The following is a 22,128-nucleotide window of genomic DNA, read 5'->3' as shown; positions in this document are numbered from 1 at the left end:
ATCAGTGGTTGTTGGTGACACTGTTCGTGACAGATGTGAATGTGGTTGCATGTGCCCTGTCTCTGTGTCACCTTAGGTGTGTGAGAGGGATCTGGGGGAACACTATCCACCTCTGAGACCCAGCTCTCTTGGAGGATCTTGCCTCCTTGCTCCTGTTCTGGCCCACCAGCCTCATTCCCTGCTCCCTTCCCCCATGCGCAGCAGCCCTGGCCAGGGTCCCAGTGTAGGGGGGACAGAGAGGGCATTCAGGACTGGGGGGGGGGGTGGCCCATTCCCAGTGCAAGCCTATAAATAGCTCTTTGAGCCCAGCAGATTCCCAGGCAAGATTGCCTCATTCAAGCCCCCAGCAACAGCCCACCCCCAGGCCCCAGGCTAGCCCCCGCTAAGCTCAGCCCTGGCACCAGCCAGGGGAGCCAAGGAGTGGGGAGGAGGTAGGAGTGGAGGGATGGGGAGAGTCAAGGTGGGGATCAGTTTGATTTTGAAACCACAGACCTGGGGTCCCACTTGGCTCTTACCCATACTGTATAACCTCAGGCAAGTGGTCCTGTTTTGCTGAGCCTCAGCTTCCCCAGCTGGAAAATGGATAGCAGCATGATAGTAGCCCCCAGCTTGTGTGTTTACTTCCTATTTCCTTCACCCAGAAACCCTATAAAGTGGTTACTCTTAATTATCCCTGGAGGGTTTTTTTTTTTTTTTCTTTTTAGGCACCTGCAGCATATGGAGGTTCCCAGGCTAGGGATCAAATCAGAGATACAGCTGCCAGCCTACACCACAGCCACAGCAATGCCAGATCTGAGCTGTGTCTGTGGCCTACACCACAATGCTGGATTCTTAACCCACTGAGCAAGGCCAGGGATTGAACCCAAACCATCATGGATACTAGTCAGCTTCGTTACTGCTGAGCTATGACAAGAACTCCAATTATCCCTGTTTTTTGTTTGTTTGTTTGTTTGTTTTTGTCTTTTTGTCTTTTTAGGGCCACACCCACAGCATATGGAGGTTCCTAGGCTAGGGGTCTAATTGGAGCTGTTGCTGCCAACCTACACCACAGCCACAGCAACGCCAGAGCCGAGCCGAGTCTTCAACCTACACCACAGCTCATGGCAACGCGAGATCCTTAACCCACTGAGAGAGGCCAGGAATTGAACCGGCAACCTCATGGTTCCTAGTTGGATTCGTTTCTGCTGCGCCACAATGGGAACTCCAAATTATTCCTGTTTTTGACAGGGAAACTAAAGCATAGAAAGATGAGGGGTTCCCAGGTGGCACAGTGGGTTAAGGATCTGGGATTGTCACTCTGTGGCTCAGGTCACTGTTGTGGCACAACCCTCAGGGAGCTTCCACATGTTGTGGGTGCAGCCAAGAAAAAAAAAAAAAAAGGACAAAATGGCTAGCCCAGAGTCAAACTGTTAGGAGTGACAGAGAGGAGTTTTGAACTCTGGACTTGTGAAGGCCAAGCTGCAGCTCCCACACACATCACACAACCACATCCAGACTCCTGCCTCACTACTTGTCACCTGAAGACACATCAGTGTGTTCCCTGACCTCCATCCCTCTTCTGTGATGAGGAATTGGACAGTAAGCCTAGATCCCCAGGGTTTCATTTTGGCCCCTAGGGCCACCACTCCCACCCTCAGAACAGCAGTCTGATGGGCTAACACTTAAAGATGTTCCAGGGTGGAGATCCTGCTGTGGTACACTGGGTTAAGGATTTGGCTTGGCTACAGCTGTGGCATAGGTGGCAGCTGCGTCTTGGATTTGATCCCTGGCCTGGGAACTTCCATATGCGGCCCAAAAGAAAAAAAGTGCATTGGCATCTATGAAGACTTTCCTCATCCTTCATTCATTCCTACCCCCCTTTTTGTTTTCAGGGCCTCACCATGGCATATAGAGGTTCCCAGGCTAGGGGTTGAATTGGAGCTGGAGCCACAGCCACAGCCACAGCCACAGCAACGACAGATCCGAGCTGCATCTGTGACCTACACCACAGCTCATGACAACACCGGATCCTTAACCCACTGATCAAGGCCAAGGATTGAAACTGCGTCCTCGTGGATGCTAGTCAGATTCGTTTCTGCTGAGCCATGACAGGCTCCCCACCCACTTTTTGGTAACCAGGATGCCAAGACCATCTTGTTCTCTGTCTGTCCCCCCACCAGACTGACACCCACCCTCAGCACACACACATACACACACACACACACAGATGCAGGACATAGATGGCATGTGGAGACCCTCCACCCAGTGCAGCCCATTCTCAATGCTGAGAGACTAAGACCCTGGGAAGGAAGGCAAGCTGGGAAGCAGCTGATCTCTTTAAGTTTTTGTCCTCCCTCACTTCCATTTTTCATTGTGGTAAAATGCACAGAACATAAAATTTACCGTATGAAAGCATATAATTAGTGGCATTAAGTATATTCACATTATTGTGCAGCCATCACCACTATCCAGTTCTAGAACATCTTCATCAACCCCAAAGGAAACCCTGTGCCCATTTTTAGTCACTCCCATCCCCCCTCCCCCAGTACCCGGTAACCACTGATCTACTCTCTCCCTCTGGATTTGTCTGTCCTGAACATTTCATAAATACAGACTCATACTGTGACCTTTTGTGTCTGGCTTCTTTCAGCATAAGGTTTTCAAGGTACATCTATGTTGCAGCATGTACTTCATTCCTTTTTATGGCTGAATAATATTCCACTGTAGACTTTTTAAGAGTGGGGGCCTCTGCAAAGACATGCACATCCCCTCTGCTCAAAGCAAAAGTATTTCTGTAACAACAATACCTGGTCTGCAGCCAGTGCTCCAAAAAATCTGACTAGACAAGGGAATGAATGAATGAATACTAGGTCTGACTGGAGATGGCAGAAACAGCTCTGGGTGTGACCCACCTGGGCTCTGATTCTGCAAGTTTCTTACCAGCTGTGTGATCCATGGGGCATTCTATCCTCTCTGAGCCTCAGCTTCCTCTCTGTAGCCAAAACAATAACTGTAACCAAATCTGCTTCAGGTATGAGCCCTGGAGAGACAGGCAGGCCAGGATTGGAATCCCATCTCCGCCTTTCCCCTCTGTGTGACCTTGGGAGCAACTTGTCTCCCTGGGGCTCAGTTTCCCCATCTGTAATATGGGGCAGGCCCCATGGTGGAGCGTCTGGGGACACTTAGCGTGGTACCTAAGGCGAAGCGAATGTGATGGAGTCAGGCGCAGTCTTCTCCTGGGTAAGTGAGGGGTCGTAGGAGTAGAGAGGGGGTTTTAGGCAGGGAGAGCCCCCTCCCTCGCGCAGTCGGAGGCCTCCGGCTGACAGAGGCGCATGCGCAGAGCAGCCCCGCAGCCCCTTTATAAGCGCTGAGGCGGCGCTGGGGCGAGCAGAGCGCAGGGCGCAGGGGTGGACCTGGCGCGTGTTGAGCCCAGCCGGAGCGTCCTTTGTGCCCGTCGACCGCCCCGGGATGCGTCCGAGCTAGGAGCCAGGTGGGGGTCCGTCGTGGGGAGGGGGCCGCGTGGAGGAAGAGGTCCTCCGGAATTGAAATAGAGCCTGAGATTGAGGAGGGAGCCTGGGATCAGAGAGAAGCCCCCAGAATGGGGAGGGGGCTGAAGGGGGAGGGGAGCCCCGGGTTGGGGAGGGAACGTAAACTGGATGGGGGCTTGGAAATATCAAGGGGATTCGGATTTGGGGGTAAGGTTGTCCTGGAAATGCAGAGATGACCCCGCAATGGGGAGGGGGCCGGACTGGGGGTGGGTCTTAGAACTGGGGAGGAGGCACTGGGAACCAAGGCTAGAAAGGGGTACCCCGAGTTGAGAGAGGAGCTGGGGACACCCACAAGCTGTGTGGGGCACTCTGGAAGAGGGAACCCCGATGTCTGAGCTGAGACACCCCAAGATTTTAAGTGGGGATTCCCAATTTGCCAATGAATGGAGGATTCCAAGCTGGACTGCAGAGGGAGGGGGCCCCCCAGACAAGTCTGAGCCCATGGAAGGGGGTCTGGTCTGAGAGTGACCAAGGAAGGGGGGCCCTGCGGTCTCTCTGTCCTTTTGGCTCAGGTCTTGTCACCATATCCTGACTCAGGGAGGAGGCTCTGGGGGGCCCCATCCCAAGGTGGTTCCTGTTGTTCCCTGGGACCTGGAGTTGGGGTGCTGTCCTTTCTCCCAGGGAGCACACTGGCTCTCCCAGGTGAATGCTGGGTGAGAGCTCCCTTTAAGCCCCCAGTTATGGAACCCCAGGACCTGTAAAGGGCACCCAGTCCCAAAAGAGGAGCCACCCCCAGTACTTCCCCATCTGGCTATGTCCTCACAGAGAGAAACAGACCCTTGCTATATCCCTTCACTTCCATCTGTCCATATGGATGCATGCGGAAGTCCTGGATTGGTTTAGGGGCACAGGTGCTGGGAAGTAGGGGGCTGGGACCCCAGGCCCAGCCTGGGCAGGAGCAACCCCCATCCCTGTGCTCAGGGCTTTGTTCCTCTCACCAGCATTAATGGGAGACAGCCAGGCTGAGGAGAGGGTTGGCGCTGGGCCCCAGCAGGGGAGGTGGGGGAAGGGCAGGGAGGGAGGACTGAACAGACAGTGGGACCCCAGAACCTAACAGCCTTGCAGGCTTGTGGACATTCCCAAATGGAAGGTGCCCCCCCCCCAGGAGGTGGGGACTTTGTGTGTGTGTGTCTACCACATGCTGGGAGACGGTGTGTGTTTATGGAGAGGCTGGGGTCCTCTGTGAGTCCAAAGTGACCAAGGTTGTGTCTTTGTCAGGAAACTTGTGTGGGGGGCCACGTCACCAGGTTGCAAAATGATGTGTGCCCACCAGTCACTAAGGCTACAATTTATCCAGCCAGTCTGTGTCAGGGGTTTGTAGTAATGTGTGTGAGGAACTGTATCTGACAGAGTGGTCTCATCTAGGGATTTATATGGGGAGCCTGAGACTCCCCATATAAGGGTGTGTGTCTTTGTGCAGAAGACATGCTGCCTGCCTTGAAAGTGCCCATATTGTCTCTCTTTGTTAATGTCACTGAATCTCTGAGTGTGTGTCTCCTAGGCTCTGAGCCTATAGTGTGGGGCTCTGCATGTGTACTGTGTGTACAGCAAGGGTCCTCTTTATGTGATTGGCAGTGTGGACCCTGGGTAGGGGAATGTGAGACATGGTCTGTGTGCAGAGCTGGGAGAGTAATGGGAGAGACACTGGCAGAGGGTTCAGGTCTCCAAGGGGTGGCCTGGGATGATTTACTGAGCCTGGCCTCCTTTCTCCTCCAAGGAGTTCCATTCTCAGACCCATGCACACAATTACGCCCTGACTCCAAGGCCAGTAACACAAACACACATGTGCTCATAGCCTCTGCTGAGGGACACTTGAACCCGTACATACAGAGACTACATTGGGTCCCCTACACCCCACCCAGTGCATAGAGCTGCTCTGGGCCCTTGTACACCTTCACACACAACAAGGCACAACCTCATAGATATTCTTGACTGAACATAGCGCTCCAATGCACAACCAGGCACAAACACACAAAAATGCGCGCTGGCAAACTTACCCTCACTCAGTGCCTTCTGAAACAGGAGGTGGGTGTGAGGGAGTGGGAGACACGCTCTCTCTCTTTCTCTCTTTCTCTCTCTTCCCCCTTCTGGGCCACCCCTCCCCCAAAGCCCCACAGGCCCCTACTTGCATATGTATGAGGCTCATGCGTTATTAATGAGGGGACAAGCCCCAGACAGCTGTGTAAATGCTCACCTCTGGTCGCCCTGGGGAAGAAGTATTTTAAGAGAGGGGGTGTGGGTGTATGATGGTGCAATTGGAGGGAGTGGAGTGAGTGTGGGAGGGCGTGTGTGTGGTGGAGCAGGGTAGAATGCTCCTGAATCTGTAGCTGTCACCTTGTTGGACCACCATTGTATATTTGAATTTGTACACAAGACTTTGTGAACAAGAAGCAGTTCACATTTCTTGGACTTGAGAAGTCTTAGCTCATTCCATTCTCACAGTAACACTATGAGGTATGTGCCGGGTGATCCCCATTTTACAGGTGGAGAAACTGAGGCACAGAGTGATGAAGCAGCTGTCTAGGGTCATTCAACATGTAGGGAGTAGAGGCAGAGCTTGAAGCCAAGTCATGTGGATGTAGTCTGAGCTCTTAATCATACAGAGTATTTGTGTGTGTGCATGTGTGAGAATTCTCTGAACTGCCCCCTCCTAAGGCTCTCCTGGAGCAGTGCAGCCAGAGTCCTGCCCCACCCTGTAATACCCACCCAGGCTTTGAATCATTGAATCATTGAATCATTGAATCAGGGGGCTCCACCCTTGCTCAGGGTTTTGAGGGGGAGAAATGAGGACAGCCTTGGATGGAGGCAGAGGTTGCTGAGGTTTACAGTTTGGTAGTTAGGGCACCATTCCAGGACATGGCTTCTGCCATGCTGTGCAGTCTTAGGCAGACTGCTCACCCTCTCTGGACTCTGAGGTGCTGCCCTAAGAAGTCCAGGAGGAGACAGAGTGAGCAGTGCCACCTCCCTGCTGCCCCAGAGTTCAGCACCACGGACAGGTCCATGGCCTGCCTCCCTTCAGGGGCCTCTGGGAACTGGGAACTGGCAGCTGTCCCCCACAGTCCCCTATTCTGGACTCCATTCACACTCCCCTTCTCAGGGCTATTCTTTTATCAGGATGAGGGTTCAAGGGCTGGATTTTTAGGTGCTGTTTTTAATTTCCCACCTGCCCCACCTTCTGAACTACATTGGTGTTGGTGGTGGGGGCATGGGGAGCAAGGTTCCAGAGGGGTAGGAGGCCTTGGGGAGGAGCCACCACCCCGAGGTTTCTAGTCTCTGGAAGAATGTGAGGTCTGTGTCCCAGTGTCTGGAATGGGCCTTGCTGACAGTGCTCAATATTTGTCCACTTCATGCTCTCGTGCCACAACCCCCATAGAAGTCTGGACCCACAGACTTCTCTGTGGACCTAGGAGGCATTTTCCTCAGTCAGTGCAAATTCATGGGAAAGATGGGGTGGGCAAGGGCGAGGTCTCTTTCTCCAGCTGGGACTTGGCAGCGCCTCAAAAATCCCAGAAACCAGGAATAGAATCTTAGCGACAACCAAATCCTGGAATTGAAGCTGAGAATCGTGTCAGTCAGCAAACCCAGATTAAAGCCTGGCTTGGAGGCCAGCCTGATGCCAGAACTGGGGATCCCAGGCTGTCTGAGACTGGCTGCTGCCCTCTAGGAGCCCCATATTTGATTTGGAAGCCCAAGTTGAAAAAATGGGATTTTGATCTTGGCTATGTTAAAGTCAATAATAATAATAACAGCTGAAATTTACTCCTTCATGCTAGGCAGTTCTAAGCATTTTATGTGTATTGACTGTATTGACTCATTTATTCCTTCCAACTACCTGATATTATCCCCATCTGACCTGCAAAGAAACCGAGGCACAGAGAAGCTAAATTACTTGCTCAAGGTCACACAGCAAGGAACAGGCAGAGGGACAACTCCAGGTTTGATTTACTCCTGCACCCACAATCTGACTATAAGATTTCACTGCTGAAATGAAACCCGTCATGGTGCAGCAGAAATGAATCTAACTAGGAACCATGAGGTTGCGTGTTCGATCCTTGGCCTCACTCAGTGGGTTAAGGATCCAGCGTTGCTGTGACCTGTGGTGTAGGTCTCAGACACGGCTCAGATCTGGTGTTGCTGTGGCTCTGGTGTAGGCCAACAGCAACAGCTCTGATTTGACCCCTAGCCTGAGAACCTCCATATGCCATGGATACCACTCTGAAAAGACAAAAGCCAAAAAAAAAAAAAAAAAAAAAAAAAAAAGATTTCACTGCTGGGATTCTGAAGTCGCTGATCCTGGGTTCAGATCCTGGATCAGCCTTTGATTGCTGACTGTGTGACCTTGAGTGACACACTGGCCTCTCAGTCCATTTTCAGATCTGCAGAGAGGGGGGAATTGGTCCTTTTATGTTGACTGTCTAGGAGGGTTGTGTTCACCCTTTCCTCCCTTTCCATCTTGTTTCAGGTCCAGGATGGGGGCCATGTCTGTCTGGGTGTCAGGCCTCCTGATTCTGCAGATGTTGCTCTTTGTGGCTGGGGAACAGGGTGAGTTGGCTTCTGGGGTGGGAGAGGTTAGGGTCTCGACAGTTGACAAGATGGGGCAGGTTTTTAACTTGAGAGCCTTGTCCTGCTGGTTTTCTGGCTTGGTCTGGGGAATAAAACAAGAATAGATGAAAAAAGTCTTTGAACAGTCAAAAGCGAACAAGACACCTGAGAGGTTATTTTTAGTCCTTGCCAGCAGAGGCTAGAGGTTCCCGCCTCTCACTGTTTTGCTGAGATGAGCTGAAGAGAGAAAAAAAAGGGGGGAGAGAGAGAATAGTGCAAAGATTGATTAGTGATGCCTGCCATGGATGGAGCAATAGAAATAAAGGTCTGTGTGCCTCTTCCTTGCATTTCCCCAGTGGTGGTCCAAAACCCAGACTTCAGAAATGCCTCCTAATTTGCTTTGTGGCCTTACACAAATACGATGATGTCTCTGAGCCTCAATTTCCTCAACTCTCCAAAGAGGATGAGACACGGCTACCTCTGCAGATGGTTATGAAAATCAAATGAGCTGATTGCTATTTATAAAGTGCCTGTTATATAGAAGGTACTCCACAAACACCGTTTCCCTTCCAATGGCTGCCTCTCATTTAACTTTTGGGGAAATCACGGTGCAGAGAACAGTGACTTTCCCATAGCCACATAGTGAGTCAGTGGCACTTAGAGTCACATCCCTGGCCTTCAGGATATGGACTTTGAAGGCAGAACTATGAAAGGATTCTACCCCATTACTGACCTTCTGCTCACAGATTGGGGTGCAGATCACAGATCTGTGTACTGCGTTATGATGTTGCATAGGCAACCTAACCTCTCTGTCCTCAGTCTCCCTATCTGTAAAGACAGGAAAATAGCAGTCTCTGCTGGTCCTTGCCTCTGAGTTAGGCCCTCTCTCCACCTTCTCCACCCCAGGCACACAGGACGCCACCGCTGCTGCTGCTGCTGCCGCCACTGCCGAGAAAGGGCTCCACATGCAGAAGGTGGGGTCTGTGTCGGTGCGGGCTGCACTGGCAGAGTTGGTGGCCCTACCCTGTCTCTTCACCCTGCGGCCACGGCCAGGTGCAGCCCGAGAAGCCCCTCGGATCAAGTGGACCAAGGTGCGGACTGCATCAGGCCAGCGGCAGGACTTGCCCATCCTAGTGGCCAAGGACAACGTGGTTCGAGTGGCCAAGGGCTGGCAGGGACGTGTGTCGCTACCTGCCTACCCCCGGCACCGGGCCAACGCCACGTTGCTACTGGGGCCACTGAGGGCCAGCGACTCCGGGCTCTACCGCTGCCAGGTGGTGAGGGGCATCGAGGATGAGCAGGACCTGGTGCCCCTGGAGGTGACGGGTCAGTTGGGGGAAGGGGAGGGGCTAAGGCTGGGACTGGGAATCCCATCCACTGAATGTCACCTTAGAAATCACTCCCTGAACAGTGATACACTTTCAGTTATTCTGACAGAGCCATGAGGAAAGTCTCCATGGTACCCCTTTCTCTTTAACATCTCCTTAGCTAAGAGAGAGCAGCACTTTACAGGATTTCATAATCTCATGGTTACCTACTTTCACATAAAACAAAGAATATTGGCTTCCTATTTAAAATAGGAATACAATTTTTTTTGGTCTTTTTGTCTTTTTAGGGCCGTACCCTTGGCATATGGAGGTTCCCAGGCTAGGAGTCTAATCGGAGCTGTAGCTGCCAGCCTACGCCAGAGCCACAGCAACACGGGATCCGAGCTGCGTCTGCAACCTACACCACAGCTCACAGCAGCACTGGATCCTTAACCACTGAGCAAGGCCAGGGATTGAACCCAAGTCCTCATGGATACTAGTTGGGTTCCTTAACCACTGAGCCATGACGGGAACTCCAGGAATACAAATTTACTTTTAAAATAAATATGTGGTTTTTTTAAGTGAAGTTATTTTTAAAGGGTAGATTGAGGTGTTCCCTTATGGTGCAGTGGGTTAAAGCTATTACAGTAGCTTGGGTTGCTGCCATAGTGCACATTTGATCCCTGGCCTGGGAACTTCCACATGCTACAAATGTGGCCAAAAATAAAATAAAGTGGAATAAAAGGTAGATTGAAAATATGCATTGGAGTTCCTGTTGTGGCTCAGCAGGTTAAGAACCCAAATAGTATCCATGAGGATGACAGTTCAGTCACTGGCCTTGATCAGTAGGTTAAGGATCTGGTGTTGCCATGAGCTATGGTGTACATCACAGATGTGGCTCAGCTCTGACATTGCCATGGCTGTGGCATAGGCCGACAGCTGCAGCTCCAATTTGACCTCTAGTCTGGGAACTTCTGTGTGCTGCATGTGTGGCCCTAAAAACCAAAAAAAAAAAAAAAAAACCAACCAACCAACCAAAAAACATTGAAAGAAAAGAAAAAGGAAAATCTATATTAAGTACATAACAGACCTCAATTACCTGTTTAACCAATTTCTGTATTAAATTCTTTCTGTTGAAATATCTCCTGGAGTTCCCATCGTGGCTCAGCAATTAACGAATCCGACTAGGAACCACGGGTTTGCGGGTTTGATCCCTGGCCTTGCTCAGTGGGTTAGGGATCTGGCGTTGCCGTGAGCTATGGTGTAGGTCGCAGATGCGTCTCGGATGCCGTGTTGCTGTGGCTGTGGCGTAGGCCGGCAGCAACAGCTCCGATTAGACCCCTAGCCTGGGAACCTCCATATGCCGCGGGAGCAGCCCCAGAAAAGGCAAAAAGACAAAAAAAGAAAAGAAAAGAAAAGAAAAAGAAGAAATATCTCCGGGAGTTCCGTTGTGGCTCAGTGGTAGCAAACCCGACCAGTATCCATGAGGACACAGGTTCAAACCCTGGCCTCACTCAGTGGGTTAAGGATCCAGCACTGCCATGAGCTGTGGTGTGGGTGGCAGATGTGGGTCAGATCTGGCGTGGCTGTGGCATAGGCCGACGGGTACAGCTTCATTTCGACCCCTAGCCTGGGAACTTCCATATGCTGTGGATGCAGCCTTAAATAGACAAAAAAAAGAAAAAGAAAAAAGAAAAAAGAAATATCCACTGTCGTTTTTATTTTCCTAACCCATCAAGATCAAGGTGAACAAGGCAAAAAGTATATATTTTTTAAATTACTGAAGCAAAGTCCTAGGATAGGGCATGGCACACAAAAGATGGTCAATAGATATTTGATGAATGATGCAGTAAATGAACTGTTGTATGGAAAAGATCCTGTGGACTCCTGCTGGGAAGTCATGTTCCCTTAACCTGTGTTGGCCTTGGGCAAAGTCCCTGCACCCCATATTCTGGAGCAGTCTTTCTCCACCCAACAGCATCTCACTGCATATTTTAGGTGGCCAACCAATCATCCTCTTTCCAAGGCCTTTGTTCTCAAAATTAACCTCAAAAAAAACCTGCTAAGTGGTGAAAAGAAGGGAATTCCACCACCAGGTTTATTCATTCATTCAACCAAATATATATATATATTTTTTACCATTTTCTTTTTGTCTTTTCTAGGGCAGCACCCACGGCATATGGAGGTTCCCAGGCCAGGGGTCCAATCAGAGCTGCAGCTGCTGGCCTACGCCACAGCCACAGCAACACCAGATCCGAGCCGTATCTGCGACCTACACCACAGCCCAAGGCAACGCCAGATCCTCAACCCACTGAGCAAGGCCAGGGATCAAACCCGCAACCTCATTGTCCCTGGTCGGATTCATCAACCACTGTGCCACGACGGGAACTCCAAACATTTATTGAGCAGCGACCACATGTCAGCCTGGTGCTAGGGACCTAGCCATAATAAACTCAGTTGCTGCCTTCTGGGAGTTCTCAGTTTGATAAGATGGAGCAAAATGTTGAATTTTTTTTGTCTTGCTCAACCATCTTTCTCATCCCTAAATCAGAATTTGAGTCACAGTGAACCTATTTGACATTTTATGTCCTGGCTTACAAGTCATCTACTCCAGGGAGTCTTCAGTGATTCCATTTGATTGCCCATTGCTGCCTGTGCTTCCCAGATCAGTGCATGTGCTTAATTCATTAAAGGCAGAATCTCTTTCTCACTCTTCTCCATGCTACTGTGACCCAAGGAGCACTAGATAGAATGCTATCTCTGGAGTCAGCTCTTCCTGGATATAAATTCTGGCTCCCCTTTTTACTGGCTATGTGGCCTTAGACCTGTCCCTCAACCTCTCTGAGCCTTAGTTTCCTCCTCTGAAAATGGAGATAATCACAAGGTTGTAAGATTTCAATGATTTGATGCTTATAAATACTTTTTTTTGTGTGTGTGTTTTTGCTATTTCTTGGGCTGCTCCCTCGGCATATGGAGGTTCCCAGGCTAGGGGTTGAATCGGAGCTGTAGCCGCCGGCCCATGCCAGAGCCACAGCAACGCGGGATCCGAGCCGCGTCTGCAACCTACACCAGAGCTCACGGCAACGCCAGATCGTTAACCCACTGAGCAAGGGCAGGGACCGAACCCGCAACCTCATGGTTCCTAGTCGGATTTGTTAACCCCTGCGCCACAACGGGAACTCCCTATAAATACTTTTTATGTAGCAAATATTTGACAAATTCTAGCCCTTTGTGGCCATTGTCAGTTTCCTCATCTATAAAGTGGGGGCATACCTGTCTCCCCACCATCACCCTAGCTCCATGCCTGGTTCTGAGTGAACAGATGCGGTACAGGGCAGTATAGGCCAACGGGTCTGTTATTATCAGACTGGGTGGGTGGGGGCATTTTGCGGGAGAAAGTTCTGTTATTGAAGATTCCAGCATAAATCAGACACCCTGTCCTGGATATTTCCCTACAGGTGTTGTGTTCCACTATCGATCAGCCCAGGATCGCTATGCACTGACCTTCACTGAGGCGCAGGAGGCCTGCCGTCTCAGCTCTGCCACCATTGCAGCCCCGCGGCATCTGCAGGCTGCCTTTGAGGATGGTTTTGACAACTGTGATGCCGGGTGGCTCTCTGACCGCACAGTTCGGTGAGGGGGTACACAGGGTAGGGAGATGGAAAGCTAGCCTCTCGAGAAACACGGTGCTTGGGGAGTCCCAGGAGCACACATCTGAGAGGACCCCCACCCTGTCTTGTCAGGTATCCTATCACTCAGTCCCGTCCTGGTTGCTATGGTGACCGTAGCAGCCTTCCAGGGGTGAGGAACTATGGGAGGCGAGACCCACGAGAACGTTACGATGTTTATTGCTTTGCTCGTGAACTAGGAGGTAAGTCTAAGGCTGGCAGAATACCCTCTTCCCTGAGCCCTTTACCCTCCCTAACCCTATCCTTCCTTAAGTCCCTGCCTCTCCTAAACCTGCAGTCAAGACCTGGGCCCACCGGTGCCTTAAGCTTTCCTCTCCTCCCTAAGCCCCAACCCCTCTCTGAGTCTCCTCCCCCCTCTGTCCCCCTCTCCCCTTCCTACTCCCCTCTTCTTCTTCCTCACTGAGACCCCCCCTCCCGAAGCCCCTCCCTCTCTCTGAAGCTGAAGTTGCTCAGGGGCCTGAATTACCTCACTTGTAAAAAGAAAGTGAAGCCCCCTTTTAGCACTGCATGAGACAGTGATGCTTTGGCGATGGGCGCACACAGCGCGACTGCCATCGTCTCATTTAGCCATAAACCAAAACCGGCCAGATCAGGGCTATTTGGGGTTGGACCACCCTCCCAGGTACAAAGGGCGGGTCCCTGGATGCCTCTGACCTTCTCCCGTGTCTTCGCAGGTGAGGTCTTCTACGTAGGCCTGGCCCGCCGCTTGACACTGGCCGGCGCGCGTGCCCAGTGCCGCCGCCAGGGCGCAGTCCTGGCCTCGGTGGGACAGCTGCACCTGGCCTGGCATGAGGGCCTGGACCAGTGCGACCCGGGCTGGCTGGCGGATGGCAGTGTGCGCTACCCTATCCAAACACCGCGTCGGCGCTGCGGGGGCCCAGCCCCGGGCGTGCGCACCGTCTACCGCTTCGCCAACCGCACCGGCTTCCCAGCGCCGGGAGAACGCTTTGATGCCTACTGCTTCAGAGGTGTGTGTGAGGCCACGCCCCTTGAGGCAGCGTCCCTTGGTGGCCACACCCCAAGGACAAGGACCTTGATAACGGCCACGCCCTTTGGAGCTTGGCTTTCTAATGGAGGTTGAGGCCGGGTAGAAGGTGAAAACTTGCTCCGCGGTAAACCATACCCCAGGGAAAGGTCCCGCCGCTGAGACTCGCGTCGAGGAACCCCGCCCTGGGAGAGGACAAGCCCCAGAGAAGGCAAAGCCCTGGCAGAGAGGTCCCTTTTAGTGGGTGGGAAATATGTCTCCTGAGGTCTCTGAAAGACCCCCCCACCACCACCAGAGCATTTTTTACCTGGAGCCAAGCCCATGAGCACCCCTGGGAAGGAAGTGATGTTTTGTCTTTCTACGCCCACTGAGCAAGGCCACACCCCCATGGAGGGGGACCGACGTGACCCTTGGCCTTGGAGTGGGCCACACCCTCAGAAGCTGCAAACTTCCACTCCTAGGAGCTGAGGCTTGCATATAAGTGGGGGGGGGTCTCTTTGTAGGAAGGCCATGCCCATTAGGCACTTGCCCTCCAGGTGGAGAAGCCATGACCCAGATCTGACCTGCCCCACTGAGAGTTGGCCACTGCCTAAGCTTCACCCACCACCTGTCTCTCTTTTTTTTTTTTTTTTTTTTTTTTTTTTTTGTATTTTGCCATTTCTTGGGCCGCTCCCGCGGCATATGGAGGTTCCCAGGCTAGGGGTCCAATCGGAGCTGTAGCCGCCAGCCTACACCAGAGCCACAGCAACGCGGAATCCCAGCCGCATCTGTGACCTACACCACAGTTCACAGCAACGCCAGATCGTTAACCCACTGAGCAAGGGCAGGGATCAAACCCGCAACCTCATGGTTCCTAGTCGGATTTGTTAACCACTGCGCCACGACGGGAACTCCCACCACCTGTCTCTTGACTCTACCAGGACCACTTGACTCTGACCTTGACTATGGGCCCCAGTCTGAACAGTGGGGACGATAACTTTATACTTCCATCTCTCAGTATGGAGGTTCCCAGAAACAAGCCAGAGAGACAGAGGGGCACAGAAAGACAGAGATACAGAGATCTGTGCTGCAGCATGCTGGAATGTGGGTAGACTTCAGGCAGAACTTCCTGGGCCTAACACAACCTCTTCTCTTTCTCCCACAGCTCATCACCCTACATCGCAACATGGAGACCCAGACACTCCATCATCTGGAGATGAGGGGGAGATTCTGTCAGCAGAAGGCCCCCCTGATCACGAACTGGAGCCCAACCTGGGGGAGGAGGAGGTAGTCACCCCAGACTTCCAGGAGCCCCTGGTGTCCAGTGGGGAAGAGGAGCCTCTGATCTTGGCAGAGAAGCAGGAGTCTCCAGAGATGGCCAGCCCTGCTCCTGGGGGTCCCACACTAGCCTCAAGGCCTGTACTGGAGGCAGAGGAGGTGAGGCTGAGCACAGTGGCTCCCAGCCCCAGCAGCATGGAGGCCAACACTGCAGTGCGTGTGCACACAGAGGCAACAGCAGCCAGCACCACGCCCAGGAGGAGGGGGCGATTTAAAGGGTTGAATGGGCGCCACTTCCAACAGCAGGAAACCCAGCGAGGGCTGAAGGGGGCGCTTGAGGGCAGCGTCCAGCCCCCCACCTCAGAGGTTGCTGGGAATTATGTGGAGCCTCCCCTGGCCACAGAAGCCACAGATGCCTTGGGGAGTGGCCAGAGTCAAAGCCCCTGGACTGTGTTGACCAATGAGGTGGATGTGCCTGGAGCTGGTGAGTGGGGTCCAAGGGGGAGATCCTGGGGATTTAAGGGGGATGGGGGTGGAAGCTCCAAATCACAGCTGGGTCCTCTGGCCTCACCAAGCCTCAAGAAGATCCGTCTTCTTCAGGCCTGGAGCCAAGGAAACACGCAGTGGAAGGAGCTGCTGAGAGGTAATTATAATTACCGTTGATATTGTTGCAGGTTCCCCTGGTGGCAGGAGCCCCCCAGAGCCCTGGCTGTGGCCCCCAACTGTGGTCCCACCCATCATCCCAGACCCCAGCAGAGCCCTTGACCAGGAGCTAAAGGAAACCAAGGGTCCCAGTGTGAGGCCAGCCATCCCATACCTGCCCTGGTCCCCCTCAGAGGCCACTGCCTTGGTCCCCAACCCCTTAAAAGGCCCCAGCACTGACCCTTGGGAGGCATCCCCCATGGTCATTTCTCCAGATCTCCCTGTCATGGCCATGCTTCGCGCTCCCAAACTGTGGCTCCTATCACACCCTACATCCCTCCCCACCAAGGCCAGTGGGGTCAAGGGACATAGTGAGGACATGGCCACTGCCCTATCCTCCCCTGCCTCAGAGACCCAGGATCCCATCTATCCAGAAGTGTATTCCCTCCCCTTCTCCTCAAGCCTGATAGGACAAGGTGGAGAGGCCACATCCCCAACACTCAGCAGCTACAGAGCAAGAAGTCCTACGGCCCCTTCGCAGACAGCCATGGACTCAAGAGCTGGAGCCAGTCCTAACACCCCCGGGGCAGACTTTGGAAAAATTGAGGGGACCAGCCCTACTGGTCACTCCAGATCCAGCCCACATGCTTCTGTAGATGGGAATGTGGTGGCAAATTTCACTTCCACTGAGACTGCCACTGAGCTCATGGGAGCCAGAGGATTCTCAGGGTCTGAGTCTGGGGTCTTCAACACAGCAGACAGCCCCACTTCCAGCCTGCAGGCCACCATGGGTGGCATGCAGGTCACATGGCCCTCACTGCATAATGAAGGGCTAGACCCCCGCTCTCCATCTGCACCCTTGGGGGGCCCTGGAGTCTCCTTGAGGCCCACAATCACCCCAAGTCTGGAGGCTTGGGCTGCTACAGATGGAGGAGCTGCAGTGGGTCCCATGGATTCCACAGCCACACTGGATGCCAGCGATGCTGGTGATCTTTGGGAACCTGGATCCCATGTGGTTGAGGAAGCTGAAAGCCCCACCCTGAGTCCTCAAGTGGCTGTGGATACAAGGGTGGTGACATCCCTCATGTCCCAGGACCTGGGAGACAATGTTGGGGTCCTGGCCACGTCCACCATGGCCTCCTCAGGCTTCCAATCCCACCCAGAACCAGAGGGCCAGATGGTGACTCAGGGAACCCTGGGAACCTTGGCGCCTCCACTTGAAGGCAGCCCCTCAGGGGAGCCTGCTTTTCCTCGTTGGACACCGACAGCAGCCAGCATGGACGAGCGTATCTCAGTTTCCTCAGGGGAGCCTACAGTGCCCTGGGACTCCCTCAGCACCCCGATGCCTGCCTCCCTGGGCCCAGAGGAGTTTGAGCTGGAGGTCCTGGGAGGCAGCCCAGGTATGGAGAGCTTCTGGCCGGAGGCAGCAAGTGGAGAGGAACCAGCCCTGCCAGGGACCCCTGCAAATGGGAGCACAGAGGAGGGTGAGTTCAGATCTCCTGGTCTCATCCAGGCAATTGTGGTGATGCTCAGGGATCAGAGGCTGGGTTAGCCCAGAGCTGGGAGGAAGGGCTGTTCTTGGGTGCCTGGGAAGGGTTCTAGCAGGGGATGATGTTGAAGGCGGGAGCTCATTGGGCAGAGTTGAATTAAGGAAGATGTATTTCTGGCAATGGCACCAGCCTGGGCAGAGGCCAAGAGGTGAAGTTGCATTTGATGTGTTTTGTGCACAGCGAGTAATGAGGGAATGATGAGGCGTTGGGCAGAATTTGGTTTGGGGGATGAGTACAGTCAACAAATCATGTTCATGTCCTCTCTGAGCCGACAGGGCTGTGCAATGCTGGGGTACTGCCTTCAGCGATGCCCCAGTCTGGGAAGATAGGGCTGGACACAGACACACACACCACCACCACCCCCAGCCCTGCCACAGGGTAGGGCCAGAGGGTGGAGGCATGGCAGGGAGGGCTTCCTGGGTAAGTGGGAATTGCATCTGGAATTCAGTGGTGCAAATCATGGGGGGGGGCTCAAGCCACAGGGAAAATGGGTGCTGGGAAGGGGTGAGAATGGTGGGCATCACCCCAATTTTGTAGACAGTAAGCTGAGGCTCAGGGAATTATGTCACTACCAGCTAGTCAGTGATCAAACCTCACTTGGCACCCAAGTCCTCATGCACCTTAGCTACTCTGACTCCAGCAAAGTCCAGAGAAAGCCACCACCACCCTGCACTCCTGGAGCCAGATCTGCCCACAACTCAGCCTGCAAATTCCAGCCCTCTATTTTTTAGATCCTGCCGTGCTGCGCTGTTTTTTCGGTCAAGTGAGCTTTAAAAAAAAGAAAAAGAAGAAGCTAATTAAAAGACTTTCTGAGTTGCAAAACACTCTTATTAACACAACTGATTTTACACTTGCTCCTTTTTTTGAAGGCAAAGTGTCGCGGTGATGGAAGTCGCAGGTGCCGATTTTCATCACCCACCTTGTCATCCCTGGGCTGTCTGGGGCCACATCTTCTTTTCTTAGGTACCCAGGAGGCAGGCAGACCCTGGGCAGGGGAGCATGAATCAATAAAGGCTGATGCTTATCAGTGACTGCCTGTGTGCTTGGCTTGTTCTGAGCACTCTATTGGGAATCATCTTGGTTAATCTTTTTAACGTCCTTACGGAACAAGTTCTGGTATGATCCTCACTTTACAGATGGGGAGACTATAGGCACAGGGCGGTCAAGTGATATATGCAGTCATGCAGCTGGGGGTGTCAAGGATAAGGTTTGAATCTGGCTGTCTGTCAACAATCTGTGTCTCAATCACTGGGCTATGAGGTGCTAATTTCATTCCTATAAAAAAAAAAGTCTCAAGTTCTTGGGAGGGGGTAAGCTTGTCCAGGAAGGGAGCAGAGAGAGATTGTTTGTGGGGGATGGGCAATGGGAAGGAGGCTTACTGCCAAAGGAACTAGAAAAGGGGTGATCAGAATGATGGGAGGGAAGACACATAGCGGGGTGCTAAGGAAAGTGCGTTGAGAGGAACCCCCAGGGCCACGGCTGGATCTGTCTTGGGCTTTGCTGCTTTTTGGCTCCAGACTCAAGCCATTGGCAGCCAGGATGGAGGGAGGCAGCCAGTGCTGGGGGAGACCCAGGCGTCTACTCACCTACTGCTTGCAGCAGAAATGCTAATGAAGCCAAAAATAAATGCAGCACCAGCAAGCGACTGAGTCACCGCCAGTCCGTGGGCAGGTGTCAGCAGTTCGGGGCACCTGGTGAGGCTTACACGATCCCGCGCCTGGCAGCTCCACGCGTGTGCATGCACGTGCCGGGGTAGCACCAGACACAGACATAGGCATGAGCCCCTTTGGCCACCCTGGGGGCACATGCTACCACCCCGGGGACAAGCTTCAGTCGCTGCAGGAGCTACCATTATTCATTTAGCAAGCATCTATTGAATGCCTGCTGCATTCAAGGAACCATGTTGAGACCGAGTCCCTTGTCCTCTGAATGCTGACATTCTAGAGCCATACCCTGGAACTTTTCCAATGATGGAAATGTTCTGGAGCTACACTATCTAAGGCAATAGCTATCAGCCATTCATGGCTACTGAGCACTTGAAATGTGGCTAGTGTGACCGAGGAACTGTTTTAACTTTAATTCCATTTTAATTAGTTTAAATGTAAATGACTATGTGTGGCTGCCATGTGGAACATCACCACGCAGGAGGGAGGCATGGATAAGAAATGATCCTAATACATTATATTGGAGGCTGGAAAATGATAAAGACAAAAGAGAAAAGTAAAGCAGGGGGAGTTCCCATGATGGCGCAGTGGAAACGAATTCGACTAGGAGCCAAGAGGTTGTGGGTTCAAGCTCTGGTCTCGCTCCAGGGGTTAAGGATCCGGCATTGCTGTGAGCTGTGGTGTAGGTCGCAGGCGCAGCTTGGATCCCACGTTGCTGTGGCTCTGGCGTAGGCTGGCGACTACAGCTCCGATTAGACCCCTAGCCTGGAAACCTCCATATGCCGCGGATATGGCCCTAAAAAGACAGAAGAAAAAAAAAAAAGAAAGAAAAGTAAAGCAAGGGATGAAGAACGCCAGGGTGGGTTTTGGTTTGGGAGAGGCGATTAGGATGAAATTTGAGCAGGACTGAAGGAGGTGAGAGAGGAGCCGTGCAGAGATCTAGGGGAACAGCAGTTCAGGCAGGGGGAACAGTTTGTACAAAGGCCCTGAGACAGGACCACGCCTGCTGTGTGGGCAGAATATCATGGCCAGGGTGGCAGAATGGAGTAGGCGAAGGGGATTGAGGCGGAAGTAGGGCAGGGAAGTATCCTGGAAGATTGCATAGAGCCCTGTGGGCTACGGTAAGGACTTTGGCTTTTCTTGTGAGGGAAATAGGGAGCGATGGAGGAATCTAGGCAGAGAAGGGACATGACCTAACTCAGGTTTACATAGGCTCCCTCTGTCAGCTGTGGGGAGAACAACCATGGAGGGTGAAGGTGGAGGCCAGAAGACCAGGGAAGAGGTGACAGCTTGTTAGCATCTCAGTTTCCTATGGGACCCAAGACCAGGACAAAACAGAAACAAATTCTAGGTTTTAGGGGGTGGAGGGAGGCCCCTAAACTAGTCTTCCAGAGCCCGGTAGGCTAATCTTGGCTCTGTCCCACTGTATGGTTTGGAGCCAAGCCCTGCCCTTCTCTAAATCTCAGTTCTAGTGTCTTGCAGTGGAAGGGCTGACACTGCCCTGACAAGAGATGGGGGTCATCTGGGGTACATGGGGGTCCTTGCTCTACCCCTGCAAGGCTGCAGAAGGGAGAACACCCACCAAGACATCTGGACCTCTGAGATGAGGAGGGAAGACTCTCCTGAGCAATGTTAAGACCCCTCAAAAGGCCCTAGTCCAATATACACAGAGCCAGACATGGTGTTATGGTCAGGACTGGGAGAGAGGGATAAACTATTTTTATTTCCATTTTGTAAATTAGGCAACTGAAATTTACAGAAGTAATTTGCTCAGCGTCCCCTAGTGAGTGGCAGAGGCAGGGATTGAACCAACCTTTCTGACTGCAAAGCCTATGGTTGTAACTGCTATAATGCACCACTTGTCTACAGTATGACCATTGAAGTTGTATCAGAAGAGGTTGAGCCACAGGATGAAGGAGGCGATGGTTCCCACTGGTCCCAGTGCTCTTCATACCCCATCTGGAACCCATGTCCCTTTCTTTGCCCCTAAGTATGAGAAGCACAATGACCAGGAGGGTATGTCTAGAAGAGGCGGACAAGTTAGAGAGGACACTTAGACCACGTTCTAGGAAAAGACTCCCTAAGAGAAGCTGCAGGAAGCCCATTCTAGTTCAGTCCAAGGAAGGAGTTTGCTACAGGCAGGGCAGCTCACAGATGCTTTGGGGAAGTTCCTGGAAAGAGTAATATCATCACAGGGGCATGAGAGAGGAAGCTGGCAACCACTTACTGAGAAGTTATAGAGGGCACTCTACAGAGAGGGGTTGGATGCGAAGGCCTTTAGAGGTCTGAGGTCTGGATTCCCTGGGAGGCAGATCTGCTAGTCTGACTCCCTCCTGCATTGCCTGTCCATCCTGCAGTCCCTTCAGATCCCTGTGAGAACAACCCTTGCCTGCATGGGGGCACTTGTGAAGCCAATGGCACCATGTATGGCTGTAGCTGTGACCAAGGCTTCACTGGAGAGAACTGTGAGATCGGTGAGTACCCCAAACTCAGGATCTGAACTTAGACTTGATTGACTCAAAGCCCTGGAATCTGCCCTAGCAGCCAACCCCATGAGGACTCGGATCACAAAATACTGGCTTCAGATGCTCCCTTCCCCTCCCTCGCTCCTTGCCTCTAGTAAATCAGCCCCAGCACCAACCAGGTGAGCTTTTACCTGGATACTGAGGCTCTGATGTGCTGCTTCCCATTACTACCGGTCAGAAGTGGTGCTGATGGTGGTTGTGGGGAGACAAAGGGATGGTAAGGCTCAACCTCCCACCAGCAAAGTGCCCCAGGGCATCTCCTACTCTCTCATGGGTGGGCAAGGGTATCAGCACCTGCCACCAGAACTGTTGGCTGTTAGCCCCAAAGCCCCAAGAGAAGTTTTCTGGTAGCTCAGCAGGTTAAGGATCTAGCATTTTCACTGCTGTGGCTCAGATCACAGCTGTGGTGTGGGTTCGATCCCTGGCCTGAGAACTTCTGC

At 52.6% G+C, this 22,128-nt stretch overlaps 1 protein-coding gene across 2 annotated transcripts in view; it reads left to right on the top strand.

The window, feature by feature from the left end:
• Positions 3,317-22,128, top strand: part of NCAN (neurocan) — a 30,950-nt gene continuing 12,138 nt past the window's right edge. Inside the window, exons 1-9 of one of the 2 annotated variants that reach the window (XM_021083438.1) lie at positions 3,317-3,469; positions 7,990-8,069; positions 8,976-9,395; positions 12,835-13,009; positions 13,120-13,247; positions 13,740-14,033; positions 15,195-15,791; positions 15,982-17,433; positions 21,521-21,637. In XM_021083438.1, coding sequence (XP_020939097.1) covers positions 7,997-8,069; positions 8,976-9,395; positions 12,835-13,009; positions 13,120-13,247; positions 13,740-14,033; positions 15,195-15,791; positions 15,982-17,433; positions 21,521-21,637 — 3,256 coding nt within the window. In that variant the 5' untranslated portion in view covers positions 3,317-3,469; positions 7,990-7,996. The remainder of the gene's footprint in view (positions 3,470-7,989; positions 8,070-8,975; positions 9,396-12,834; positions 13,010-13,119; positions 13,248-13,739; positions 14,034-15,194; positions 15,792-15,981; positions 17,434-21,520; positions 21,638-22,128) is intronic. The other variant, XM_021083439.1, reaches the window with a different exon arrangement.

Source organism: Sus scrofa, chromosome 2, assembly GCF_000003025.6.
Source record: "Sus scrofa isolate TJ Tabasco breed Duroc chromosome 2, Sscrofa11.1, whole genome shotgun sequence".
Lineage (NCBI taxonomy): Eukaryota > Metazoa > Chordata > Mammalia > Artiodactyla > Suidae > Sus > Sus scrofa.
This window is presented reverse-complemented; position numbering and strand designations above follow the sequence as displayed.